The sequence below is a fragment of the Lichenostomus cassidix genome, chromosome 2, assembly GCF_008360975.1.
Source record: "Lichenostomus cassidix isolate B80296 chromosome 2, HeHo_3.0, whole genome shotgun sequence".
Lineage (NCBI taxonomy): Eukaryota > Metazoa > Chordata > Aves > Passeriformes > Meliphagidae > Lichenostomus > Lichenostomus cassidix.
The window spans coordinates 17,557,253-17,579,970 of record NC_139482.1 but is presented as its reverse complement, the minus strand read 5'-3'; the positions used below and the strand labels follow the sequence as shown (position 1 = coordinate 17,579,970).

The following is a 22,718-nucleotide window of genomic DNA, read 5'->3' as shown; positions in this document are numbered from 1 at the left end:
CTGCAGAAATATTGGAGGCACCATACCTGTGAGATGCAGTGATGCATTTCATGAGTAGTGAATCTACCCCATAAATCCTGGAATTTCTGTGTATGCGTTGTAAAGGAGAAACTGCTTGATTTTATTTTTGTTCTTTTTCCTTCCTGGATAATGTGTGTGTGTATGCACTGCATAGTGCAGTAGATCTGAAAGCTTATGGACACTGTGCCTCCCTGTGTACAGCCATGTGTGTGTGTGTGGTGAGTGTACCCAAGCTGTGCCAGCAGGTACATCATGGCATTGTTACACATTCTGTGTGGTGTTTTCTAGCAAGTCTGCCATACATGTGGTGTATAGCTGGTTCTTGCATGTGCAATCAACATGTCCAGTATTTCTTCATATACAGCAGCCTGGATAGGACTACAGCAGTCCTGAGGCTAAAAATTGGATAAAATTTCATGGGCAGGATAAGACAGTATTAACCAAAGAAGTACATTGGCCTTACCTAAGTAAAAAAACCCAAATCAACCACAAGAAAAAAGCCACCCACCAAAAAAAACATTTTCAGCTCTTCTTCATCTAGTTAAGGAGGAAAAGGGAAGGACAGACAAAGGGAAATCCAGCTACTTGAAGACAGTCAGAGGAGTGCAGTGTGGGACTTCTGAAAACATGGGATTTGCTTCTGAATAGAGACCAAGGTGCTTGCGTTAAAGCTAGTGGTGCACCAGGAGAATTAATTAGGCAACACCAAACTGACCCTTTATCTTAATGCTGGGCCCAAGCTAATAATCCCACTCACCTCCATCCCTGGATGCCTTTTCCCTGGTTTTCCAAGCAGGTAACTACTGCCTGCCTGCCAGACTTGCTTAGATCCATGCTCCAACACTACTTAGCTGCCCCTGCCTTGCACCTGAGGTAGACATGAGAGTAACAAACCCCGTCAGGCTCTGCTGATTCATTCCTGGTATGCTCAGGAGCATCTGTATCCCCCTCTCTGATGATGTGGAGATACTTGCACTAAGATAAGTTCACAGTAAGACCTACATCATGTTGCCCATGTAATGGGATTGTGTGGCACAGGTTGGCATGTATCCTACACTCTGTCCTGTTTGCATAAAAGTGTGACTGTCAGCATTCCTCATGGCGTTTTTTTAATCAATGCCTGACAGTCTTTGATAGTATAACGGTTTCTTTTATATGTGATACTTCTAAGCTTAGTTTATTTTGTAACTGTGAAAGTTATCAAAATGTTAGTCAGATTTTGGTAAGGCACTGTTAACAGTAAAAGTTTTTAATATTCAGCGGTCTTTTATTACTGTGTTCACAGGAATTTGGCAAAACTTACAAAAAGTGTACTCTTTTGTTGAAGAGTTTTTTTTGTTTTTGATGTAGACAACATGTACTAAAAGAGGATATAAAAAGCAGTTGCACTGAAAATTCAACTTGCCATCTGTGCATTCCCATTGCTAACAATATTGCCAACTTTTGTTTAACAAACACGAGTCTAAAGTAAATTTATGTGTCCTCTAACAGTGCAGCTTCTTGCACCTTCTCTTGTCTCCTGCCCAAAGCTGCTATTTCATTAATAATGCTTCTTGACCTGGCTTTTTTTCCTTGACTGTTCTCTAACCTAAGTCCATGAAATTATCCTTAGAAAAAAATCCCAATGATCTTCTCCAATATTATTTGGAAATAGGTTATTTTCCATGTTGAGCTTAGAACTTGGCCACACCAGCATTTGTCCCAGCACTGCTGAGGGGTAGCAGCATTCAGCCATGGGTGCAGTATCATCTGGCAACAGAGGAAATATTTAAACTGGGTCTGCTATTGATAGACTAGTTGATCTGGACTCATAGTCATAGCCAGCCCTGGGCTCTGTTCTGATGAGTTTGCTGTTATCCTGCTAACTCAACTTGTATAAGTCCAGCTCAGTAATTCCTACATTGCACTGAATTGGACCATGTACACTTACACTGTAAGAACGACAGAAACTTGGTCTATGTGTTTATACCACCTAGGTACCTGATCACTGAAATTTACAGAGGCAGGACAATGAAAAATTTGATATTCTGTGCACTATAATCCTCCTTAGAAGTAGTGCTAGAATGTTTATGAAGGGAGGTGGTAAGAGGCTGCAGAAGCATTTGCCTGGAACTGAAGATACAAAAATTCTACACCTTTGAAAACATGCAGGATTTAACTGACTTGTTTCAACACCTCAGAAAGAATCCATGTCCTAGTAAGTTAAAGAATCCAGAAATTTGTCTACTTAGGTTGTACCTCTTGAACTTCACACTGTAAGTCATATATGAACCACACATGTACAGATATATATATATATATGTAAATCTTGAAATGTAATACTAGTTTAGTTGGTAAATACAGCAGACTAAGAAGAAAAAATGGTCCTAAAATAACAAATATTTTTTCTCCTTCTTCATTTGCTAGTATTGTTGCTGAGGCTGAAGGAATTGTGCCATTAATTGACGCCTTGAATGCCCAGAGAGATGGAGCCATTGCCAATGCCATTGTAGTGCTAATAAATCTGTCCACACAAGAGCCATCCCTCACCACTATCCAGAGCTATGGCATCATGAGTGCCCTTGCAGGGCCACTGCGCTCAACCAACAGCCAAGTGCAGAGCAAAGCAGCGTTTGCTGTGGCTGCCTTTGGTTGCGATGCTGGTGGACAAACTGAGGTAAAATTACTCTTTGAGGTTGTGGTTATTGATAATGTTTCTAGATCCTGAGGTGCGAGTTAAATTAATGTGGAATCTGTTGTGTCTGTCCTAGAAGTCCTGAGCTTTCTAGGTAGCTACTTATTTTTTACTTCTGTGATACCTGTTCTGCTGAATTTAGCTCAGTTTTTGGTGAGGTTTTGGAAAAGGGTTTTCTTTAACTTGTATGTTCATGACTGTTTTTGCTTGCACCAAATTAATGCTTTGCAGCTTTTCAGTGCTTCAATGAGCTTTAGCCAGGGCTGTATCTTGATCCGTGTATTTAGGAGCATTAAACATCAAGGTTTCTTTCTGCTGCAACTGTCGGCTGAACTTTGAAGATGAGAAGTTCAGTCCTCTTTACTCTCCCTCAGTGTTCTCTTGCCCACTTTCATGGCCTGAACGGCAATGTCTGACCTTGATTAATGAGATACTGAATGTGCATGGAGTAAATGTATTTCAGACAAAACTCAAAATATAATTAATCCTTTGATCAGTGACATCCAGCAAGTTGAACTCTTTGCTGTTTATGAATTGGTCATAGTATTTTCTTCTCATAAATAAGAATGATGCTATGTACATTCATAAATCATAAGCTGGGGTTTTCTCATGGGTCAAGGCTGTTAATTAGGACATGAATAAGGGGCACAGATAATTAATCTACCTCTTTCAGTGTCCTTAAAATGTCTTTCTCTTCAAAAATCCAAATGAGCAATATTTCCTCCAGCATGTATAGGAAAGATACTGTAGCACACAAGAGAATAGGATGTTAATAAGATTGTCTTACATACAATACAAATTCAAATGTATTGTGATGTAAATTAGTTGCTAGGAGGCACCAGAACACAGAAAAAACTGTATAACTCTCTGTGGCAGCCTTGGGTTGTGTATTCTCTTTGGGTTCCACACTGCAGCCTAAGAACTGGAAAGCAGAGCAGAGCCAGAAGGGATGTCTGCCTTGTACCACTCTGAAGCTTCAGCCTATGCAGAGTTCACAGAAACACAGAATCCCCATAAATTACCTTTTTTCCAGCCCAGTGTAGCTTGTCTAGAAGGCTTGAATATTTTGGGAGGTGAATTTCATGGGCTGTTCTTGCTGGGATAGATGAAAGATGTAAGTAGCAATGTCTTCATTGTTTTTATAGTTAAGAACTGCAGGTGGACTGGCACCACTCGCAGCATTGCTGCATTCGAAGAATGAAGAAGTCAGAAGAAATGCCTGTTGGGCTGTTACAGTCTGTGGAAGTGATGAACTAAATGCTGTTGAACTATGCAGGCTAGGGTGAGTAGAAATAGTATCAAAAGTCAGAGGAAAAGTTTTGATGGGAGAACTCAATTTAAGTCAATCTTTGCATATTTATAACAGAATAACAAAGCTTTCTGATAAGCTGAAACTACGTTGCACCACAGATGATACAGATGAAATGGTATTATTTTTACGAACAGAATTCTTCTGACAAAATAAGCCTGTAGAGAGAACTGTCTGGAATTATAAAAAATTTATTGTTTCTGTGACTGAATTATGCTTTATATTGAAGATAACTTATTTCAGTCAATATCAGGAACACAGTGCCCCATACATTTGAAACTGGAATAAAGGTTTCAGACTGGGTTTAATATACAGTAAATTGTACTTATTACACACAGACTAGATTTGATTTACAAGCTCTTGTTAACTGCAAGTGTGCTGAAGTGTCACGTAAAAGTGGCACTTTTATTCTTTCTTAGAAACTCCCAGTTCCATATATTAGTACCTGAATTACACAAGCTGGTTTAGGTTATAAGAATTATGACACAGGACTCCTCAGACAGGGTGACTCTTTCAGTTACTGTTAAATTAAAATATACGTAATTGCCCTGCTCCCTCTGCTGGGCACTTCTCTGATGACTGCACGGATACTTTAAATCCATCTGTGAAGGGATTTCTGAGACTCTCAGAAATTCGGATCAAGAGGGGACCTCAAAGGTGATGTTATCCATCTGTCTAGTGTAAGACAATAAGGCACATTAACATATTTTGGCTTGTGTAAGCACTGATTCTGAGAGAGTTTCACAACTTTCCGAGATAACCTGTTCCAGTGCTGGCGTATCCTTACATTTAGAAGGGGTTTCTCAGTTTTAAATGTTCCTTAAAATAGGTCATTTTGTCCTGCTTTCAGTGACATTGAATAACCCCTTTTTATAGCAATTTAACTCACCGAATTTTCTCTTTTTCCATGTCCCTCTCTGTTTCTTTTTCATGACACAGTAAAAATGCTAAACAAGTTTTGTTTTGAAATCTTGTATAATTTCATCATACATCTCTTAAAGTCTCTCATTTTTTATGCCATCTCCCAGCCTGGATGAAGTACGTCAGATGAGGTCATACCACCATCAAATAAAGCTCAATAATTATTTTCTGTATCTTGCATATGGCACTATTCTTATTTAATCCCTTTTTGTGACAGTATTGAAATACGACTCTAACTTATGTGTCCTTTGAGTTTGGCAGCATGTTACTGATAATAATACACTAAGCATAGTTTTTCAACTAGTCGGGCACTATTTCATGTTATTTTCATGTAGATCATGTTTCCCTGACTTGCTCATGAATATCCAAATAGGAACATGTGAAAAGACTTGTTAAAGTCAAAACATATATCAAACTCAGCTTGTATCTCACATTTACTTTTTGTGCCTATGTGTTAGGTCAGTTACCCTATTGCAGAAAGGATTAGAGTGACTTTACATGATTTATTATTGAGAAATATATAGTGGCTATTTCTCATCTCTTGTTGCTTGCAAACTGGTTGTTTAATAATTTGATATGATGTTCTTTGGATACTGAAATTTGGCTGAATGGTCTCTATTATAATTTCCTTATTCTTAGTTTTTTCAAATCTAGATAGTATCTTTGCCCTTCTCCACTCTCCATTCTAGGCTAGGCATCTAGCCTAGAATTTTCCAATACAATTATAAAAAGTTCTGATGTTTCTTCTGCAAATTCATAGAGTATATGAGGTAAGTGTCCTCAGGGACTGCTAACCTTGTCTCCTCAAACTTACTCTAAACACGTTAAGACTACTGTTTCTGCCTCCTTGTTAATATTACTTCTAGGCATCTACTTGAAATCTTTCTATGAAAACTGAAGCAAAAAAGGCATCAGACACTTCAGTCTTTTCTGTGCCATCTGTTATGAGTTTTCTTCCCACACTGAGTATTGGGCCTACGTTTTCCTTTCTGACTTGTAGCATATTAAACATTTATTTTTGTTTTGGTTGTGTCTCACTTTGCCTGTGCATCTTTTGGGTTTGTCCGTTACTTTTTCTATTCTGTTGGTAGAGTCACTGTTTCCATTTCTGTTTGAATCCTGGTGGGTTTTTTTGTTGTCGTCTCTTCATGGAATTTTTGGTGCAGCTGTATTTGTCTGGTTTTAGTTTTTCTTTCCTACATATGAGGGTAATGTGTCATTGTGCCTGTAATGTTCTCTGGTTTAGACCCTGCTGTACACACTGGCATTTCTTTATTCATTTTCCCCTTTAAAATTCTTCCCTGTGTTACTTGCTGATTATCTGCAATGTGCTCGAGACATATAGCCTGAACTGCTCTTCCACAATCTTCTCCTGATGCTCTCTTCTATACGAGAATGTTGTCATTTGCCTTTCCTGGAAAACCTGTTCTCTGGAATTCATCTGAATTCAGCCCTTCAGAATTCTACATTGTAGGTGTCCACAGCTGAGGCTCCCTGTGTTGTTCACAGAGAGAAATGAGCAGTCTAAACATGGAGATCATTATATAAATATATATAAAATGTATGTATGAAGTTGATTCCTTGGGATGCGAAGAATGTCTGCATATGTACATAGTCACACACACAGAAATTTGAATATGTACACACACACACACACACATATGAAGATATCATAATGTTTTCATGTTTTCTTTTCATTCCTAAACAGCCCCACAACTGCAGTGTGTGATGTTCTCCTGATCCAGTTTAGTTTATTTTCTTAGTGAGCTTTTCCTAAGTTTTTCAGGTCAAAAGTGGTCAGTATGTGGGTTTCAGCACAAGAAACAGCTTAAGAAATTTATTCCTGTCCTCCGATGTCCCCACATTACTATTTGTTTCTATGTCCATGCTGAAAAAATCCTGCCATTCTGGTGGTGTTGATACAACTGCTTGTGTTTCCGTGCTCATTCATGTTTAGCAAATATCTGTCAGCTGTTTTCCCCTAAACAGTCCTAGACCAGACAGATTCACACGTTCCATAATGCAGAACTGGAATCTGCAAATTGCATTGCAGCTGAAAAGAGAGAGAGAGAGAGAGAGAGGGAGAGAGGTTGCCTGAATGTATCATGTGGTCAGCTCTGATCATTATTCCTTTTACATTTTTTTTTCCTTAAGTTCTCTATGGTGCATTATATCCTTCTGGATAAAAGGTTGTGGCATCCTGTCTGCATTTCTTTATGTAGCATTTAACTGCCTAAAGGAATTGCTTTTGCTTTGGAGCACCACAAGGTATTTTCCTTCCCTAGAGAAAGAATTCTGTGCAGCACAGCCAGTTCCTTGCTGGCCCAGAGGGCACAGGATCAGCACTTGGAAGTGAATCTATCTTGGTCTTGGTAATGCTGAAAACTAACTCTGAGCTGTATAATAACAGTGTATTAATATTTAATGATGAATTAGCCTTTGTATTTTATTTATCAGTGCTTTAGATATCCTAGAAGAAATAAATCTGTCAACAAAGCGTAAAAGTAAGTTTAGTGAAGCTGCTCTGGAAAAGCTACTTGATAACCATCTTTCCCAAAAGTACAGCCGGATGGGATATTTATCATCAAGTAATATCATTGCTAATGGATTCTATGATTGTGGTCAGGTAAGCTATTCTAAACAAATTACTCTGTTTAAAATGAGTCAAATTTTCCTCTTAATTTAGAAAGCGTACCGTAGCAAAAGCCAGAACCTGGCTACAGAAAATTCTTTGTTTTCTTGTCTTCAAATTTCACAGCTGTTATACAGATCTCTTTTGATTATCTTTCTTCATGGATGAAATCATCTTCATGCTATTCCCTAGTTGTGATCTTCCCAATGCTATCTGAGCTGTTCAGACCTCATTCCTTTTCAGATTCTTTCTCCAATTTTAGCTCTTCTGATCTCTCTCCCTGCACTACATTTAATACTAACTTGACATTGAATGACCTATGGACATTGTGTTTATTTATTTTTACATGAGGAAGCAAAGAGTTTGTATTTTCACCTTGGTCATGACCCTTTCTCTCACAAAATAAGTGTTTGTATATATAGACTGACTCCAGTATCACTTGTTAGTGCTGTGTTCAGTTTAAATCTGAGAAGGACTCTTCAAAATACCCAAATGAATTAAAAATACCAGTCTTACTGACAATCAGTGAAATACTTGCTCCTAAAACACTTGGTTGCTTTTGAAAATTCCATCCTGTATTGTAAAGCTTTCAGAGGCAGGAACATTTCCTTATTCCGGAACTTTCTGGAATGCCTTAATAACAGTAACAACAAGCTAAAATATAAAATATTTATAAACAATCTCTTCTAAGAAATATTGATTAAGAAAATGCATATTAAGAACAAAATCATTTCAGATCTTTTGAATGGCTTTATAAGTTTTTACACAGTCTTTGGTTTAATATTAGAAATCTTAAATTACTGTTTAGGTATCTTTTGAATATGTTTTTTCTCTGCATCTTTAACTGACCAGAACACCTTCTATTTTATGCTAATTTTCTTGTAGACAAAACGTGGAGGGAAATTTTTTTCTTTGGAAGAACTAAGCAAGCAAGGGCTTACTGACCGTCGGGCAATAATCTTCATTAATGCTAAACCCCGAGAAGAGTGAGTCATGTTAGATCTACTAGCATTTGTTGTAATAGCTCATCTTTTTAATGGTTTAAATGTTTCCAGTCCCAACTTCATTTTGTCTGTCTATCTGTCTATCTGTCTATCTATCCACACACCTGTATAAAGTAGAGACAACTATTTTATTCCCAGCATAGTGCTTTTATGTCCTAGAAGGCAAAACATTGGTATTTTATAAAATAAGCATTTTGAAAATAAGTTAGTCAGTTGAGTTGCTTTTTTTTATCTTGGCCTTAAAGACTCATTCATTTAACACTCTTTGATTCCTGATGATGGGACACCCAGTGTTTTATTAGTTGTAACAAAGCTTGTCATCTGCTGTAGTAATTATGTCATCTAAGCTGAATGTCAACAGTTGACAATGAAACCTAAGGTTTGATGGTCCTGTTGTACAGACAAATGCATAGAATTTTAAGCACATCATCCCAAGGCAGGGGGCAAAGCCAAGCATTAAGCTCTCAGGTTTGATAAAGAACCTGTGTTCATTTCTTCTCTGTTTAAGTTGAAGCCAGCCTAACAAATCTTCTAAGATTTGAATGCAGGAAGTTGGTATTGGGCTTGTTTAAATGGGAGCCATTTCCTGTAAACAGTCTCACAGATCAAAGATCACTCTACCAATATTTTGCAAGTCCAAAAACTTCTTCTCTGTCAACACATCACATATTTGGTTTACAGTATCATTAGCTTCCCTTTTAAGCTTGTATATGACACCTTAAAGATGTCTGGAAATATCTATGACAAGTTAGACTTCCATACTCTTTGTTGATCCCTAGAGTTGTCTTTAACTATCAGGTTTTCTTTCTTTGACTTTGATACAGCTTCTTGCTTTTGCACTTTGGCAGCAGACTTACTCCCCAGTAACTTTTGTGTCCATCATTGGGTATTCACCGATTTCAGAGGGGAAAAAGAGCTCTAGCACAGGGGCTAGCAGGGCTCATTGGCAGAGCTTTAAACTAGCCTGGAAGGGGGGAAGAGACAAACCCAGTCTGGCCAGTGATAAGCTGTGGGATGGTGTGTCAAAACTTGAGGAAAGAAGCACTGCTGGGATCCCTCAATCTGCCTCAGGATGTGTTAGCTACAGTGGGTACACCTGAAATGTCTCTAAACTAATGCATCCTGCAGGAGGGACAGGCAAGGGGAACTCGAGGCTTTGGCCCAGTGCCACAGATTTGACATCATTGGCACAAGTGAAGCCTGGTGGGACTGCAGTGTCCTGTTGGATGGTTAGAGGCTCCTCAGGAGGGAAAGGCATGGCAGGAGAGGTGAGGGTGGCACTGTCAGTGATACAAGGGATAGAAGGTGTGGAGCTCACAGCTGGCAATGGCACAGCTGAGAGCCTCCAGATAAGAATCAAGGCACAAACAAATAATGCAGATGTGATCCTGGCAGTCTGCTATAGACCTCCTAGCCAGGATGATGACACTGACTAGTTATTCTCTGAGGATCCAAGGCACATTTCCAAATCAACTGCCCTTGTCCTTATGGGGGACTTCAACTTGCCAGAAATTAACGGGGAGCATCACACGGCTGGTACAACCCAGGCTAAGAGATTCCTAGAAAACCTGAATGAAAACATTATGGAACAGGCTTGGAAAGATGCCCTCCCTGATCTACTCCTTGCCAACAGAGGATATCTTGTGAGCAAGTGAAGATTGACCGCCGTCTTGGCCACGGTGACCACAAAGCAATCAAATTTGAAATCTCTGTTAACTGGAGGAAAAGTGCCAAAACCTCAACTCTGGACCTGAGGAGAGCAGACTTCAGACTGTTCAGGGAATTAGTGATTAAGATCCTCTGGGGAAATGCTTTTGCATGTGCTGGGGTTCATCAGTGCAGGTCACTTTTTGAACATCACCTCCTCTGTGCTCAAGAGCAGGCAATTCCCAAAAGTCAGGAGTCAAGCAGATGAGGCAGAAGGCTGGCTTGGTTGAACAGGAATCTTCTCTTGGAAAAAAGGCAAAAAAGGAAAGTGTATGCCCAGTGGAAGAAAGGTTGGGTGACATGGGAAAAACACAGAGATGCTGCTGGCCACTAGGGAAAAAAATTTTATGGCCAAAGCTCAATTGGGGTTGAAGCCAGCCAGAGCTGTGGGGGACAACAAGAAGAGTTTTTTCAAATATATTAATGGCAGTAAGCAGTGTAAAAACAACATTGTCCCATTACAGGATGAGGATGATCTCCTCACAAACAGGGACAGAGACAAGGCAGAGCTGTTTAACACATTCTTTGCCTCTGTCTTCAACAAGGATGATGGACCAAGGGTGCCCTGAGCTGGAGGACCATGACTGCAAGAATGATCAACTCCCAGTCCACCCTGAAATTGAGTGGGATTTGCTGCTCCAGCTGGATCCTTAACAATCTATGGGCCCTAATGGGATTCATCCAGGAATCCTCAAAGAGCTGGATGATGTCATTGCAGAACCTCTCTCAATGATTTTTGGGCAGTCTTGGGAATCCAGAGAGGTCCCAGCTGACTGGAAGCTGACAAATGTCCTGGTTTTCAAGTGGTACAAGAAGGACCCCAGAAACTAAAGGCCTGTCATTTTCACTTCACCAGCACCTGGTAAAGTTATGGAGAAGATTGTTCTAGGAGGTGTTGAAATACACCTTAAAGACAACACAATCACTGGTCACAGCCAGCACAGCTTCATGAGTGCAAAGTTCTGCTTATCAAACCTGATTTCCTTCCCTTGGTAACCTACCCAGCTGATCAAAGGGAGCCAGTTGATGTAACAAGATTTTTGGATTTCAGTAAAGTTTTCAATGCTGTCTCTCACAATGTCCTTTTGCACAAGATGTCCAGCTCACAGCTGGATAAGTACATCATGTGGTGGATGAGCAAGTGGCTCATGGGTTGGGCACAGAGGGTTACAGTGAATGGGGTGACATCAGACTGGGGACCTGTCACTGTGGGGTTCTGCAGGGCTCCATCCTCAGCCCTGTGCTCTTCAGCATCTTCATGAATTACTTGAACCTGTGACCGGAAGGGATACTAAGCAAGTTCACAAATTATACAAAACTGGCAGGAACTGTTGACTCCCTCAAGAGCAGGAAGGCCCTGCAGAGACACCTCAACAAATTACAGACCATATGAAGTTCAACAAGGGCAAATGCTGGGTTTTGCACCTGGGATGGGGCAGCCCTGGATGTACAGACTGGGGAATGAGAGGCTGGAAAGCAGCTTCATATAAAGGCACCTGGGGGTCCTGGTCAATGGCAAGTTGAACATGAGTCAGCAGTGCCCTGGCAGCCAGGAGGGACATCCCTGTCCTGGGGACATCAGGCACAGCATCACCAGCCAGGCAAGGGAGGGGATTGTCCCATTCTGCTCTGACCTGAGGCAGGCTCACCTCAATTCCTGGGGGCAGTTTTGAGTGCCCCAATATAAGAAATATATTAAACTATTAGAGTGTCCAAAGGAGGGTCATGAGGATGATGAAGGGCCTTGAAGGGAAGCCTTGAGAGGAGTGACTGAGGTCACTTGGTCTGTTCAGCCTGGAAGACACTGAGGGGAGACCTCATGGCAATCTACAACTTCCTTATGAGGGGATGAGGAGGGGCAGGCACTGATCTCTTCTCTGAGGTGACCAGTGACAGGACCTGAGGGAATGGCCTGAGGTTCTGTCAGGGGCGGTTTAGGTTAGGAAAAGGTCCTTCCCCCAGAGGGTGGTTGAGCACTGAAACAGCTCCCCAGGGGAAGTGGTCACAGCATCAAGCCTGACAGAGTTCGAGAAGGATTTGGACAATGCTCTCAGGCACATGGTGTGACTCTTGGGGATGGTTCTGTGCAGAGCCAGGAGTTGGACTCAAGGATCCTGATGTGTCCCTTCCAACTCAGCATATTCTGTCATTCTGTGATTCCATACTTCATTTTTGATTCCTGAATTAACGTCTGGTTAATTAGTAGCTATGTTATTTCTTCAATTTATATACCACTATGAATATATTTACTGTCCTTTAAAATCCAAACTCCATAGCTTCACATGCAAATATTAACTCTGCAAATAACATGCAAAAATATTTTACTCTTTTTCAGGGTTGTAGCAGATAATGTACAGGATGTATCACCGCCTGCTTCAATAATAGGCACTAAAGAAAAAGCAAGGTATGGTTTTCAGATTTACTAGTTGTCAGTGTTCTGTTACTGCTCTGATGCTAGAAATGGAATTCTGGCTGAAAATAGTAACAGTTTCTGAACGGAGTACAAATACTTAAATACAATGTTAAACACGTTTTTGGAGTCTTTTGTTCACCTCCTATTTGCAGTAATATTCCTTTGTCTATCTTAGTGATTATTTGTCCTCCCATTCCATGCTGTATTTGAACAGCTCTCACTTAGTTACTCTCTTTTCCCTTCATTATCCCTTGGAAGCAGAGAAATGCTCTTCTTTTACAACTTGACAGCCAAGACACAGGGAAATTGCAGTAGGAGCTCTTCTCAGTTTAGAACCTAGACTTATAAAATGTTCCTACACAGCCTACATGCCTCCTTATTTCTAGATTAAATCTTTTCCAGTGAAATTCCATAGATGACTAAAAGCTGAGAAGGCTGTGCTCAGAGCTGTCCTGATTTTTACACAACTAGCCTAAAAATGCTTCACTCTTGCCGGGCTTGTCCTGACCCATATGATACTCTAGGTACAGTGCTGCAGTCTGTCTGTTCATACCAAGTAGATCAGAACCTCTACTCTTGTAGTAAAAAATTAATTACCTTCTCTTACAGGAAGAGGATTTGAGTCTGCCCCTCACACCTGCAGATAGCTGTCCACAAGATTTTTGGGGTTTAGCAGTCTCTTTGTGGTTTGTTGCAGCTGATCGCTAATGATGAGGTGTAATGAACAGGGCTTTCAGCTTCTGCTGAAAGTGAAACTGGTGAGAGTAACTCTCCTTACTCTCACCAAGACCAGGCTTCTAGTCCTTGTCTAATACAAAACACTTAACCTGTAGTTTGTTCCTGTGGAAGAAGACTGAGCCATGGTCTCCCAGCTGTCCTTCCTGTAAAGCAGCAGCACAGTCATGACCACAGCAGTGGTTTTTGGAGAAGGTGGGTGTACATACCTAATTCCAGGGGAATCCAAAACCAGTCCAAACAGAGCCTCCTTGCCATCAGTGAATGGTCTCTAGTCCTTGATGGGAATGTGATATAACCTACAACACTCCTTGGCTTTTCTGTTGGCTAACATAGTGAGCTGACCATTTATCATGCTGGTTTCTGTGGGTCCTAGTCCTGACTTCCTAGTTTTACTTTCTTTATGGTATAGGGAACCTTGTCAATGGCTCAGAGCTGTGAGTTCTAGTCAGTGGTGGACACTGGAAAAGGCTAAGTGCTGCAGGGCTGGAAGAAAAGGAGAAATGGTGTTTCTGTTGTAGGAGCTGATGTACTGTGTTTCCAGTTTTTATCTTGGAACTCATCTGTGAACTGTGACACACTACTGTCTGTACAGGCATTTTGTTGACAGAGATAATGGCTGATTTCTTACACTGCTTGTATATTTCTGTGTACATTTGTATCTGTGCTTGAGAGAGAAAATATGCAGTCAGAATGCCGGGACAAAACTGAAACCTGCTTTTGATCTCAATAGTTCAGTGGTGTCTCCAATGGAGGAAAAGCGGGAGTTATCTGAACAAGGATGTTCACTCAGTAAAAGCAGCACTGGACAAAAAGGCTTAAAGTATTATACTTTATATTTTAACATGTTTGAGTTATATCAGTTTGTTTAGAACTGACGTACAAATTGTTGACTGATAGTAGCTACTGACTATGAATGGTTGAGATTGTGACTTAAATTAGAACCCAGATTATCAGACTAATCTATCCAAAAGTTACTGACTTACAAGCCAGAGATTCCCATTTGACTAGTTATTTGGACTGCAAGCACTTCTGGAATTCAGTTTAAATAATCTTGTAGTGAATACCTGAAATGGATCATAAGAATTGCGTTGTGGAAGGTTCCTGTTTCAGGATGCACCAGAGTAGACAGGGCAACTTGAGTGTCTTAGGAGGCTTGTCCCAGCTTCTGCTCCCTTGCAGGTCCTCCTGCTGCCCTGCATGCTCTGCTTGTGACCCACTGTGCCTATGCCAGCTTACTCAAAGGAAGCAGAGGCAAAGGGAGATACTGAGCCCCAGTCATGTTTTCTCTGCTCCAGTCAGGGGTTCCTTCACCTCAGAAGATGCTTTAGAGTCATAGGCCATTTTGTATAATCTCAGGAGCTGAGAGACCTGTTCTGACAAGATAATGCATTTGTTTATTACAGTGTGTGATGGGGATACACTTGGATAGTTGCTTTTTAATGTAATTTGTGTCAATTACAGAGTAAATGCTCTGTTTGCAACCATAACTCTTTTGGAAAGCAAAAAATTTTCTTCAGGAAAAAACAAATACCTGCCTCAATTTCCCATAGTAAACCTTGCAGGGATACAAGGACTCCTTTCTTCAAGTATGAAATAATTGCTTTTGAATGTCATGATCAAGTTCTGTGATTTATAACCCCATTGTCATTCATTTTGAATCCATAATTCATACATCATTATTATTATTAATTTGTGAGATATATGGGAGTTACTTGAAGGTCAGTAGCTGACTCCAAGTCTCAAACATGCCTAGACTTTTTCCTACATATTTTTTCCTTTGATCATATGTTTCTGTTCATCATTATTTTGCAAAGTACTACTGAACACGGTTTAAAGCCATTGTTTTGAAAAAGTGATACTACTTTATGTAAACCATAGTTGAAAGCCAAGAGAAAGGGCAGTTGTAATTGTCTGCTGGAAATGTTTGAATTAGATGTAGAGGAAGTGCCTAGTAGATAGTTTGACATTTATTTGCATTGACAGCAACATTTTTCATCAAGCAGTTTCATGTCTGATATACACATTAACAGGGTTAAAAGATTGTATTTAATGTAAACTAATAAATGTGTATTTGTTCCATACTGTGTTCCAGTACAGCATTTAAGGAAATACTTCCCAATGCTCACTTATTCCTTTTCAAAAGAGAACCAGGGCATTTAAGCTATGCAATAGGGGAAAGAAAATAGGTGTCATGGCTGTCTTTTGATGGTAGAATATTGTATTGGCTGCCTTATTCCTCCAGCTGATGCTCTGGTGACCTGTTGGACTCTTGTGCTAAAGTTGCAAAGAATCAGAAACAGCTTGGAGACTATTAAGTGCCATGAGCTCTCCTTTGCAATATTCCTCTGCTTTCACAGCAAGTAGTCTCATGACTAGGAAGACAGCTCTGAGAAATGAGAGTGATTTTTTTTCTGATGTCACAATTCCCACTGGTTAGAAAATGGGGATTTAAAAAGGAGGGCAGGGAAGAAAGACAGTAGAAGTCTGCTGTAGTGGTTACTGGTTATTTTATAGCACTGAGCTGTAAGGCAGCAGCTCCACACTTCCTTATGAGATAAGGATTAGACAGTTATGATGAAGAGTTGAGGAGGAAGGTAGAGACAAGTGTGGAAGACAACCTTAAATCAGCTATTCCACCAAGGAACAGAATATAGTCATACCTAAGAGAAATAAGCAGCAGCAAAAACCCCAAACAAATCACAGTTCAAACCCATCTGTCTCAGATGTTTTCTTCCTGAAAACTGGAAAGGAGGAGAATAAGTGTGATTTGAGTAGATAGGAATAGGGAACAAATTCTCCTATAGCACTGTATTTTAATAGAGATTATTATTCTCATAGAGAAAAGAAGGTACAGAGAGGATAGAAAGGAAGAAGGGGGGAAAGGACAAATGGTGAAGAAACAAGAATTATAGCATTTGTAAAAGTTGTTCTTTTGAAAACCTTCTAAGCTGGACACCAGAGAGTTGGGAATAACTGAGGATTTTTTAAACACGGTATTTTTAACCATAATGGATAAATGGATGAGCAGATAGCTATTTAATCTAACATTATAAAATTCTCTGCCATAGTTAGATAGAGTCAGATTAGATAAAGAAAACTGTTTGTCTGCTTTTTTCCAAGTGTAAGTGTAATTAATAACCAGAACAGTTTATTTAAGAGGTTGGTGAATTTTCTATAATTTTAAGATTAAATCTTAATTGGTTATCCTTCTAAAATAATGTGCTTTTGACACCTATGAAAAGGCCTTTTCTGTGAATATGGTAAATCTCAATAGGTTAAAGAAAAGTTTGCAAAGTATTCTGAAGACAAATTGCTTGAATTCAACTGCTGATAATGGTGTATGCCCTTTTGCTTTGTTCAATGCCTTCCATCTTAAGAGTGCTATTCATATTAAAAATTTTAAGAATAATTTGAAGAGCATGTAATAATGATAGTGTGTCCTGGAGCCATGTACTCTAGTGGTCCTTTATTTCTTTTTTTCTTTTTCCTTCCAAGATCACCAGAAGTATTACAGATTTTAAAAAATAAGTGAGAACTGTTAAATGAAGAAATTTCGTTGTATTTCACAGAATTGTTCAGGATATCTGCTGAAAAAAGACATAATGCTTACAAAACACTAGGTTCATGTGTTCTCACAAATGGAAGACCCTAAACTGTGTGATTGTATAGACCTTAATAATACCTCTGATAAGACACTGATTTTGTAGTTGCTGCACAACTGGTGAAGTGCACAATATTTAATCTAAGCAGAACAAGTATTTCACTTATACTTCTACTGGGTGCTTAAGATGCCTGTTCAGATCACAGTCATTTTTCAGATCCTGAACATTAGTGAAATACGAAGCATATGCAATGAAAAAAAGTCAGCAAAAACACAGATTTGTTATAAAATCTTTCTCTGACAAGCCACGTTGTAGTTTGTGGAATACTTGAAGTACCTGAATTTGCAAGTACAGAGACTGTCTTTTGGAATGTCCTGTCAAGTTTTCATCTGTGATTTTGATACTGTTTGTTCTTTTATTTGAATTCAAGATTTTTATCGCTCATTTGAGTTCATGATTTTTAGTTCATGCCCATACAGAACTAAACCATAACCAAAAATATGTCCTATATGTATATAGTAGGTAAATGTCTCCTCTCCTAGATAATCCATATATGGGAAAGGCATATCAGAGCCATTAACAAAAAAATTAAATGAGAATTTACAACCATATTAATATGGAGCTAGTGGCACTTGCTTCCTAACCACCCCCTGAGGGCATGTTCTCTGCAGCTTTGTAGATTTTGGATATTTGTTATCAAGAGAAAAGATGTCTCCTACCTTCTACCTCTCCCCAGTCAATTTGTCTAAATGCCCTGTTGGAGAACGAATGTGTTTGAATTTGAACTTTAGAGCTAATAATATTCTAAATAAGTGTATAATTTTTTTCTATGTAAGAAAAGGGAAGGGGAAAAAAGAAGAGGAAAAACCAAAAGAAGTTATTCATGTTACAACTGAAGTCCAGGAGGAAATAAAGCCAGAAAATTACAAGTGGGAACCACCACCTGACTTCATTTTAATGGATTACATTAATGATGCTTTCAAAACAATTCTACCACTAACTACTACCCGGGAACAGGTTGTGGCTCTTGCACAGTGAGTACCAAATTATATTTCCATAAGCTGAATTGGTAAAATAACTGTTTTCTTATCCAAGGACAACTTTTCCAAAATAGTTATTTTTCCCATGCTTAAGTGGAATCCAAATCCGTGTTGGCCCAGAATGCTGACATAATCTTAGATTTTAAGCTTCTTGTTTCTAATTTTGTTGCAATTGATTTAATATTTTTAAATAAAGTATCACTTGCAACAAAAGGGTATCAATTTCTCATTTCAAAAATATTCTTATAGGCAATTTCAGGTTCTTTTTCACATTTATACATCTGTACTGATTCTTTCCAATGAACACATCAGCTGCATATAGCATCTGTATGATCAAGGAGCCCCAGAGACCCTGGTTTTGCAAAGCCTAAAAGCGTAATTAGAACCCAAATCTAATAGTCAAGATGGTTGCAAGTTACATGTATCATGTCCTTTCTGTTACCATCTTTCCTGCCTGCTTGGTTTTGGAGCCCCTTGGGACAGCAACTCTGTTGTATTTTGTTTTCTATACAGCCGAAAGCATAAGACAAGTTTTCTAACTTAGCTTTTAAGCGCTCTTGTAATTAATATCCTGATGATTTAATAGTGCCAGAATATTGCAATAGTGCATGTGCAGACTTGTTGCTAATGTGTAATTCACTGACTACTCAGCCTGGGCACCAATCACTGTCACCTCCAAGCAGTGTGTCTGTTTTAATTTTCTCCTTAGTTTAACCTTTATATCTTAGTAGTTTCCTGTCTGCCTTCTGAATCTGGAGAGTTTGGTGTCTGATCCCACTTACTCTCACAAAATTTGTTACTTTTACTAACTCTCATTTTTAATGAACTGGTCTAATGTGATATGAGGAATGACTTTTCCATTGATTGGAGAATTTGACAGGACAGATACTCATCCTTAACTATCCAGCTGTGTATAAATCATGCTTCCTTCCTCAAGGTGGAATCCATAAAATTCTCTTTTAAATCTGCTCCTCTAACACACCAGTGAAATACTTCCAGACACACAGCCCAGTGAAACAATCATAGGAAATTTGAGTAGAATGTTTTCTGTGAGGATTTTTCTGTTTGTGTTCCATTTTGAGTGGCTGCCTGAATAGCATGTGTTGAATAGGAAGTGGGGGAAAAGGCAGCTGCAGCATCCCTCAGCAGCCTGGCAGCCTGGGCAGAGTTCCTCTTGTGCTCACTAGGGAGGGGATCATGCTAGATGAGGGAACATCAGTAATGCTTGATGTCTCCTTTGGAACAAACCCAGCTCACCTTTGTGTGGTGGTGAGCATGTTGGCTTTGTTCTCTTTAATGAGGGCTGGCCGTGGGCACACACAGGACAGGGGACTGCCTCGAGTTCCACACTTTCTCACCTTCACCCAGCAATTCCCAGCTTCAAGACACCACGTCTGACACACTCAGTGACAGCTCCCTGTGCCCATGCTGTTGCAGCCAGTGCCTCCTCAGCCCTAAGTTTTGAGAAGTGAGGCCTTGGAGGTTGCCTTGTTTGTGCTGTGCAGACAGAACATGTTCACAGCTTCTGCAGAGGAGGGGATGCAGGTTTTAGCTCCCTGTCTGAAGCAAGGGCGTTTGATTTTCATGTCAGCCCTGCAACATCTTGTCCAGAGTGAGAGCCCTTATACTGAGGGGAACAAAGGTCTTTAGGCACAGTGACCCTGCCTAGGGGAGGTGAGGATGTGTGTGTATGAGGAGACTTAAAAATCAGGGGTTGATCCTGTGTGTGCAGTCACCCAAAAGTCATGCTTTTTGTCAGAGTTTGCACTGACTGTGAGTTCTGATCTGTTTCTGTTTCTGAGCCATTTGTTTTAATGGAAAATTACCTCTCACTACCAAAGTACTGACTTCAATAAAAGAAAGCACATAGAGAAGATAAGTACCTTCAATGAATACAGCTGCTTTCCTATGCTGGAATCATTACCTATGGCTTTGTCATACATGTTATCATGCCTTTATTACTATTTCAAACAAATTATAGGTGTGGGGACTGTAATATGTAACTCACCTCATGTTACCTGTAAATGTGAACACCAGCTTCTGTAGTTACTTCCTCAGTAATTACACTGTTATTAATGACTTTTCCTGAGGACTTTATGCCTACACTACACCACTTCAGAATCTCTGGTTTTCACCTTTTTTAGGTCTGTGACAAATATGACTGACCTATGGTTATCTGCATTTATCAGTAAGCATATTTAAAATATCAAATACTGAATTAGAAAAAAATAATTAAGCAAACATAGAAAAAGTTTTACAGTCTCACAGGTCAATCACTTCTTGCTTGTATACATTCCATTTTGCCAAATTTTTGTGGTAAGTACAAGAGAAATTATAGATGTAATTGATTCCAGTATGCATTTGGAACAGGTTTGTCGCAGACAAGATGGGTGGCCCTGTTGAAAAAGAGAAACTACATAACTTCTGGTGGGAACTTCTCATGAGCGAAACAGAATTTGAACTGAGATCGAACATGGTGCCTATTGGGAAAATAAAAAAAGGGACGTTCTATCACAGGGCTTTGCTTTTCAAGGTACATTATCATTTATTTTGCAATATAACATATTGATATTAAATGGATATTCTAAACTAAAATCGCATCAGTATAATACAGTATTTATATTTATGTAAAATCTTTTGTATCTAGTTTTAATAATTTTTCACCAGCAAAGTTGATTTCCCAGTGAATCAGAAGCCAGCATCGCTTCTTTCTGTAAACATTCTTGTTGTCATTAAATTGTCTTAAGTGATATCAGCAGAATACTTGATAAATGGCAAAAAGCCAAAGTATCTGATTTGCAGTCAAAACATTTTACATTTTCTGTAAACTGTAAAATATTGAATTATGCAGCTTCCTTCTTTTCCCATGCTGCAAGTGTAAACTTGTTGGGACAATTTTTATTTGGTACCTATCCAGTATTCTGTAATAGTATGCAACAACTTTTATGTTCTAGTTACTTAGACTGGGAAGTTTTATTTCTTCTTTCTTCATATGAAGATGTACTGGTGCAGCCTGGTTATCTGTCCCATCCTTTTTTCCTTGGCTGAATTTTTCTCTATCTTGAATGGAAAGAAAAAGAGAAACAAGGGCCTAGCACATTAAGCAGGGAGGACCTAGGAAAGAGTACACAGGAGAAAGAGGATGACTCTAAATTTATGGTATCCATAGGGAGAGAAAGTTTCCCAACTTATTTTATGAAGTTCTGAGGGCGTGGATTAATTTTGCTCCACTGTCCTAAGAATCTTTTGTAGGTACAGATCATCTCTCTTAAATCCACAGCACTCTAAGCAATGGATATCCATGTCCATTTGTAACAAGTTAAAAATCTTCCAGGATTTCTTTCCTTCACAGCAGATGTATGGTGAGAAAGCAGTTTTGTAGCTGGAAACCATTATAGCTCTGTCTTGATAGTGCAGCCCAGAGGAAAGGCAGGTGTTTCATCTAGTAGGCACTTGCCTCGCATTTCATTGCTTCCCACATTTCCAGGGCTGAAAAGCAAGGAGTAAAGCAACAGTCCTAAACTTACACTAATAAAAATGGTACATTTTTACACCTAATATTTCATACTAGCTATGTATGTGAAGTGTGCCTACACCTCATTGCTTGAATAGATTTCAAAATGTTATTCAGAAGTAAGTCTTCCAAACAGAAATAAACATTGCTGGGTACTGTGGGTGTTGCACATCATTTGAGATCTGAAGGACTGGCTGATGAACAAAGGTATCACTGTTTGAAAAGAGTTAATATTTTTCATGTTGTGCATGTGATAGCAAGAAATAACATTTAAAAACCTACAATTTCTAGGCAGAACCAACAATAAAGGTTTGAAGTTTAGAACAACTGAGAAATTTATAAAGTCTGTTTCAAGAAAGCTCTAGGCCTTTCACATTTTTGTTATGTTTTTAAGCATCTCTGGGCTTTGTTATATATCACAGAAGCTACATGGATGAACAGTGATTAACTACTTTATCTTTCTTCTTTTAGGTGATAGCAGACAGAATTGGCATTGGCTGTACTTTAGTTCGGGGCAGGTATAACAGAGCTTGGAATGAAGTTTCATTGGTTGATGACTCTCCCAAAGGGCATCTGTTTCCTCCTCAAGAGTATGTTGTAGATGTAATGTTTGAACCAGGCCGTTTGATGAAACAAGGAACTGCAAAGGCAGATCAATACAAACGTATTTAATAATCTTGATGAATTTCACCAAAATAAGTATTTTAAACATGTCTGCAGTGCTGTATTTATGAAACATAAAGGGGTTCATATCCAGCTATCAAAAATAAGCATATCTGGTATGTTCTCTTAAAGGTGTGATTAAACATGTTTTTGGTATCTCACTTCAGTGCTTAGAAACTTTGTTAATTTTTTGTTAATTTTGTTAATTTTTTTATTTTAAGACCAAACTGCAAAACTACAGATTAAAAATTGATAATAATATTTGCTGTGTACTAACATTACAATGCTTATTAAATGGGTTTAAATACCAGTACAGCATCGTGGGGTTTTTTTTTATTTTCCTTCGAATCCCGTGCACATTTGTAGGAATTTCATGTCCATAAAGAAAGAAAATGTGACATCTAATTATCTGAAATAACAAGTCACCTATAAACAACTGGACAATTTTTGTGTGAAATAACCCAAGAACTGAATTAGAAC

General features: G+C 39.1%; 1 protein-coding gene across 16 annotated transcripts in view; it reads left to right on the top strand.

The window, feature by feature from the left end:
- The window catches only part of ARMC3 (armadillo repeat containing 3), a 64,726-nt gene extending 42,170 nt beyond the window's left edge, over positions 1-22,556 (top strand). For 15 of the 16 annotated variants that reach the window (XM_085050524.1, XM_085050525.1, XM_085050533.1 and 12 more), the window contains 8 exons: positions 2,428-2,677; positions 3,841-3,977; positions 7,383-7,551; positions 8,443-8,543; positions 12,604-12,672; positions 17,858-18,055; positions 20,432-20,594; positions 22,047-22,556. In XM_085050524.1, the coding sequence (XP_084906650.1) occupies positions 2,428-2,677; positions 3,841-3,977; positions 7,383-7,551; positions 8,443-8,543; positions 12,604-12,672; positions 17,858-18,055; positions 20,432-20,594; positions 22,047-22,247 (1,288 nt within the window). In that variant the 3' untranslated portion in view covers positions 22,248-22,556. The remainder of the gene's footprint in view (positions 1-2,427; positions 2,678-3,840; positions 3,978-7,382; positions 7,552-8,442; positions 8,544-12,603; positions 12,673-17,857; positions 18,056-20,431; positions 20,595-22,046) is intronic. The other variant, XM_085050534.1, reaches the window with a different exon arrangement.
- The last annotated feature ends 162 nt before the right edge of the window (positions 22,557-22,718 follow it).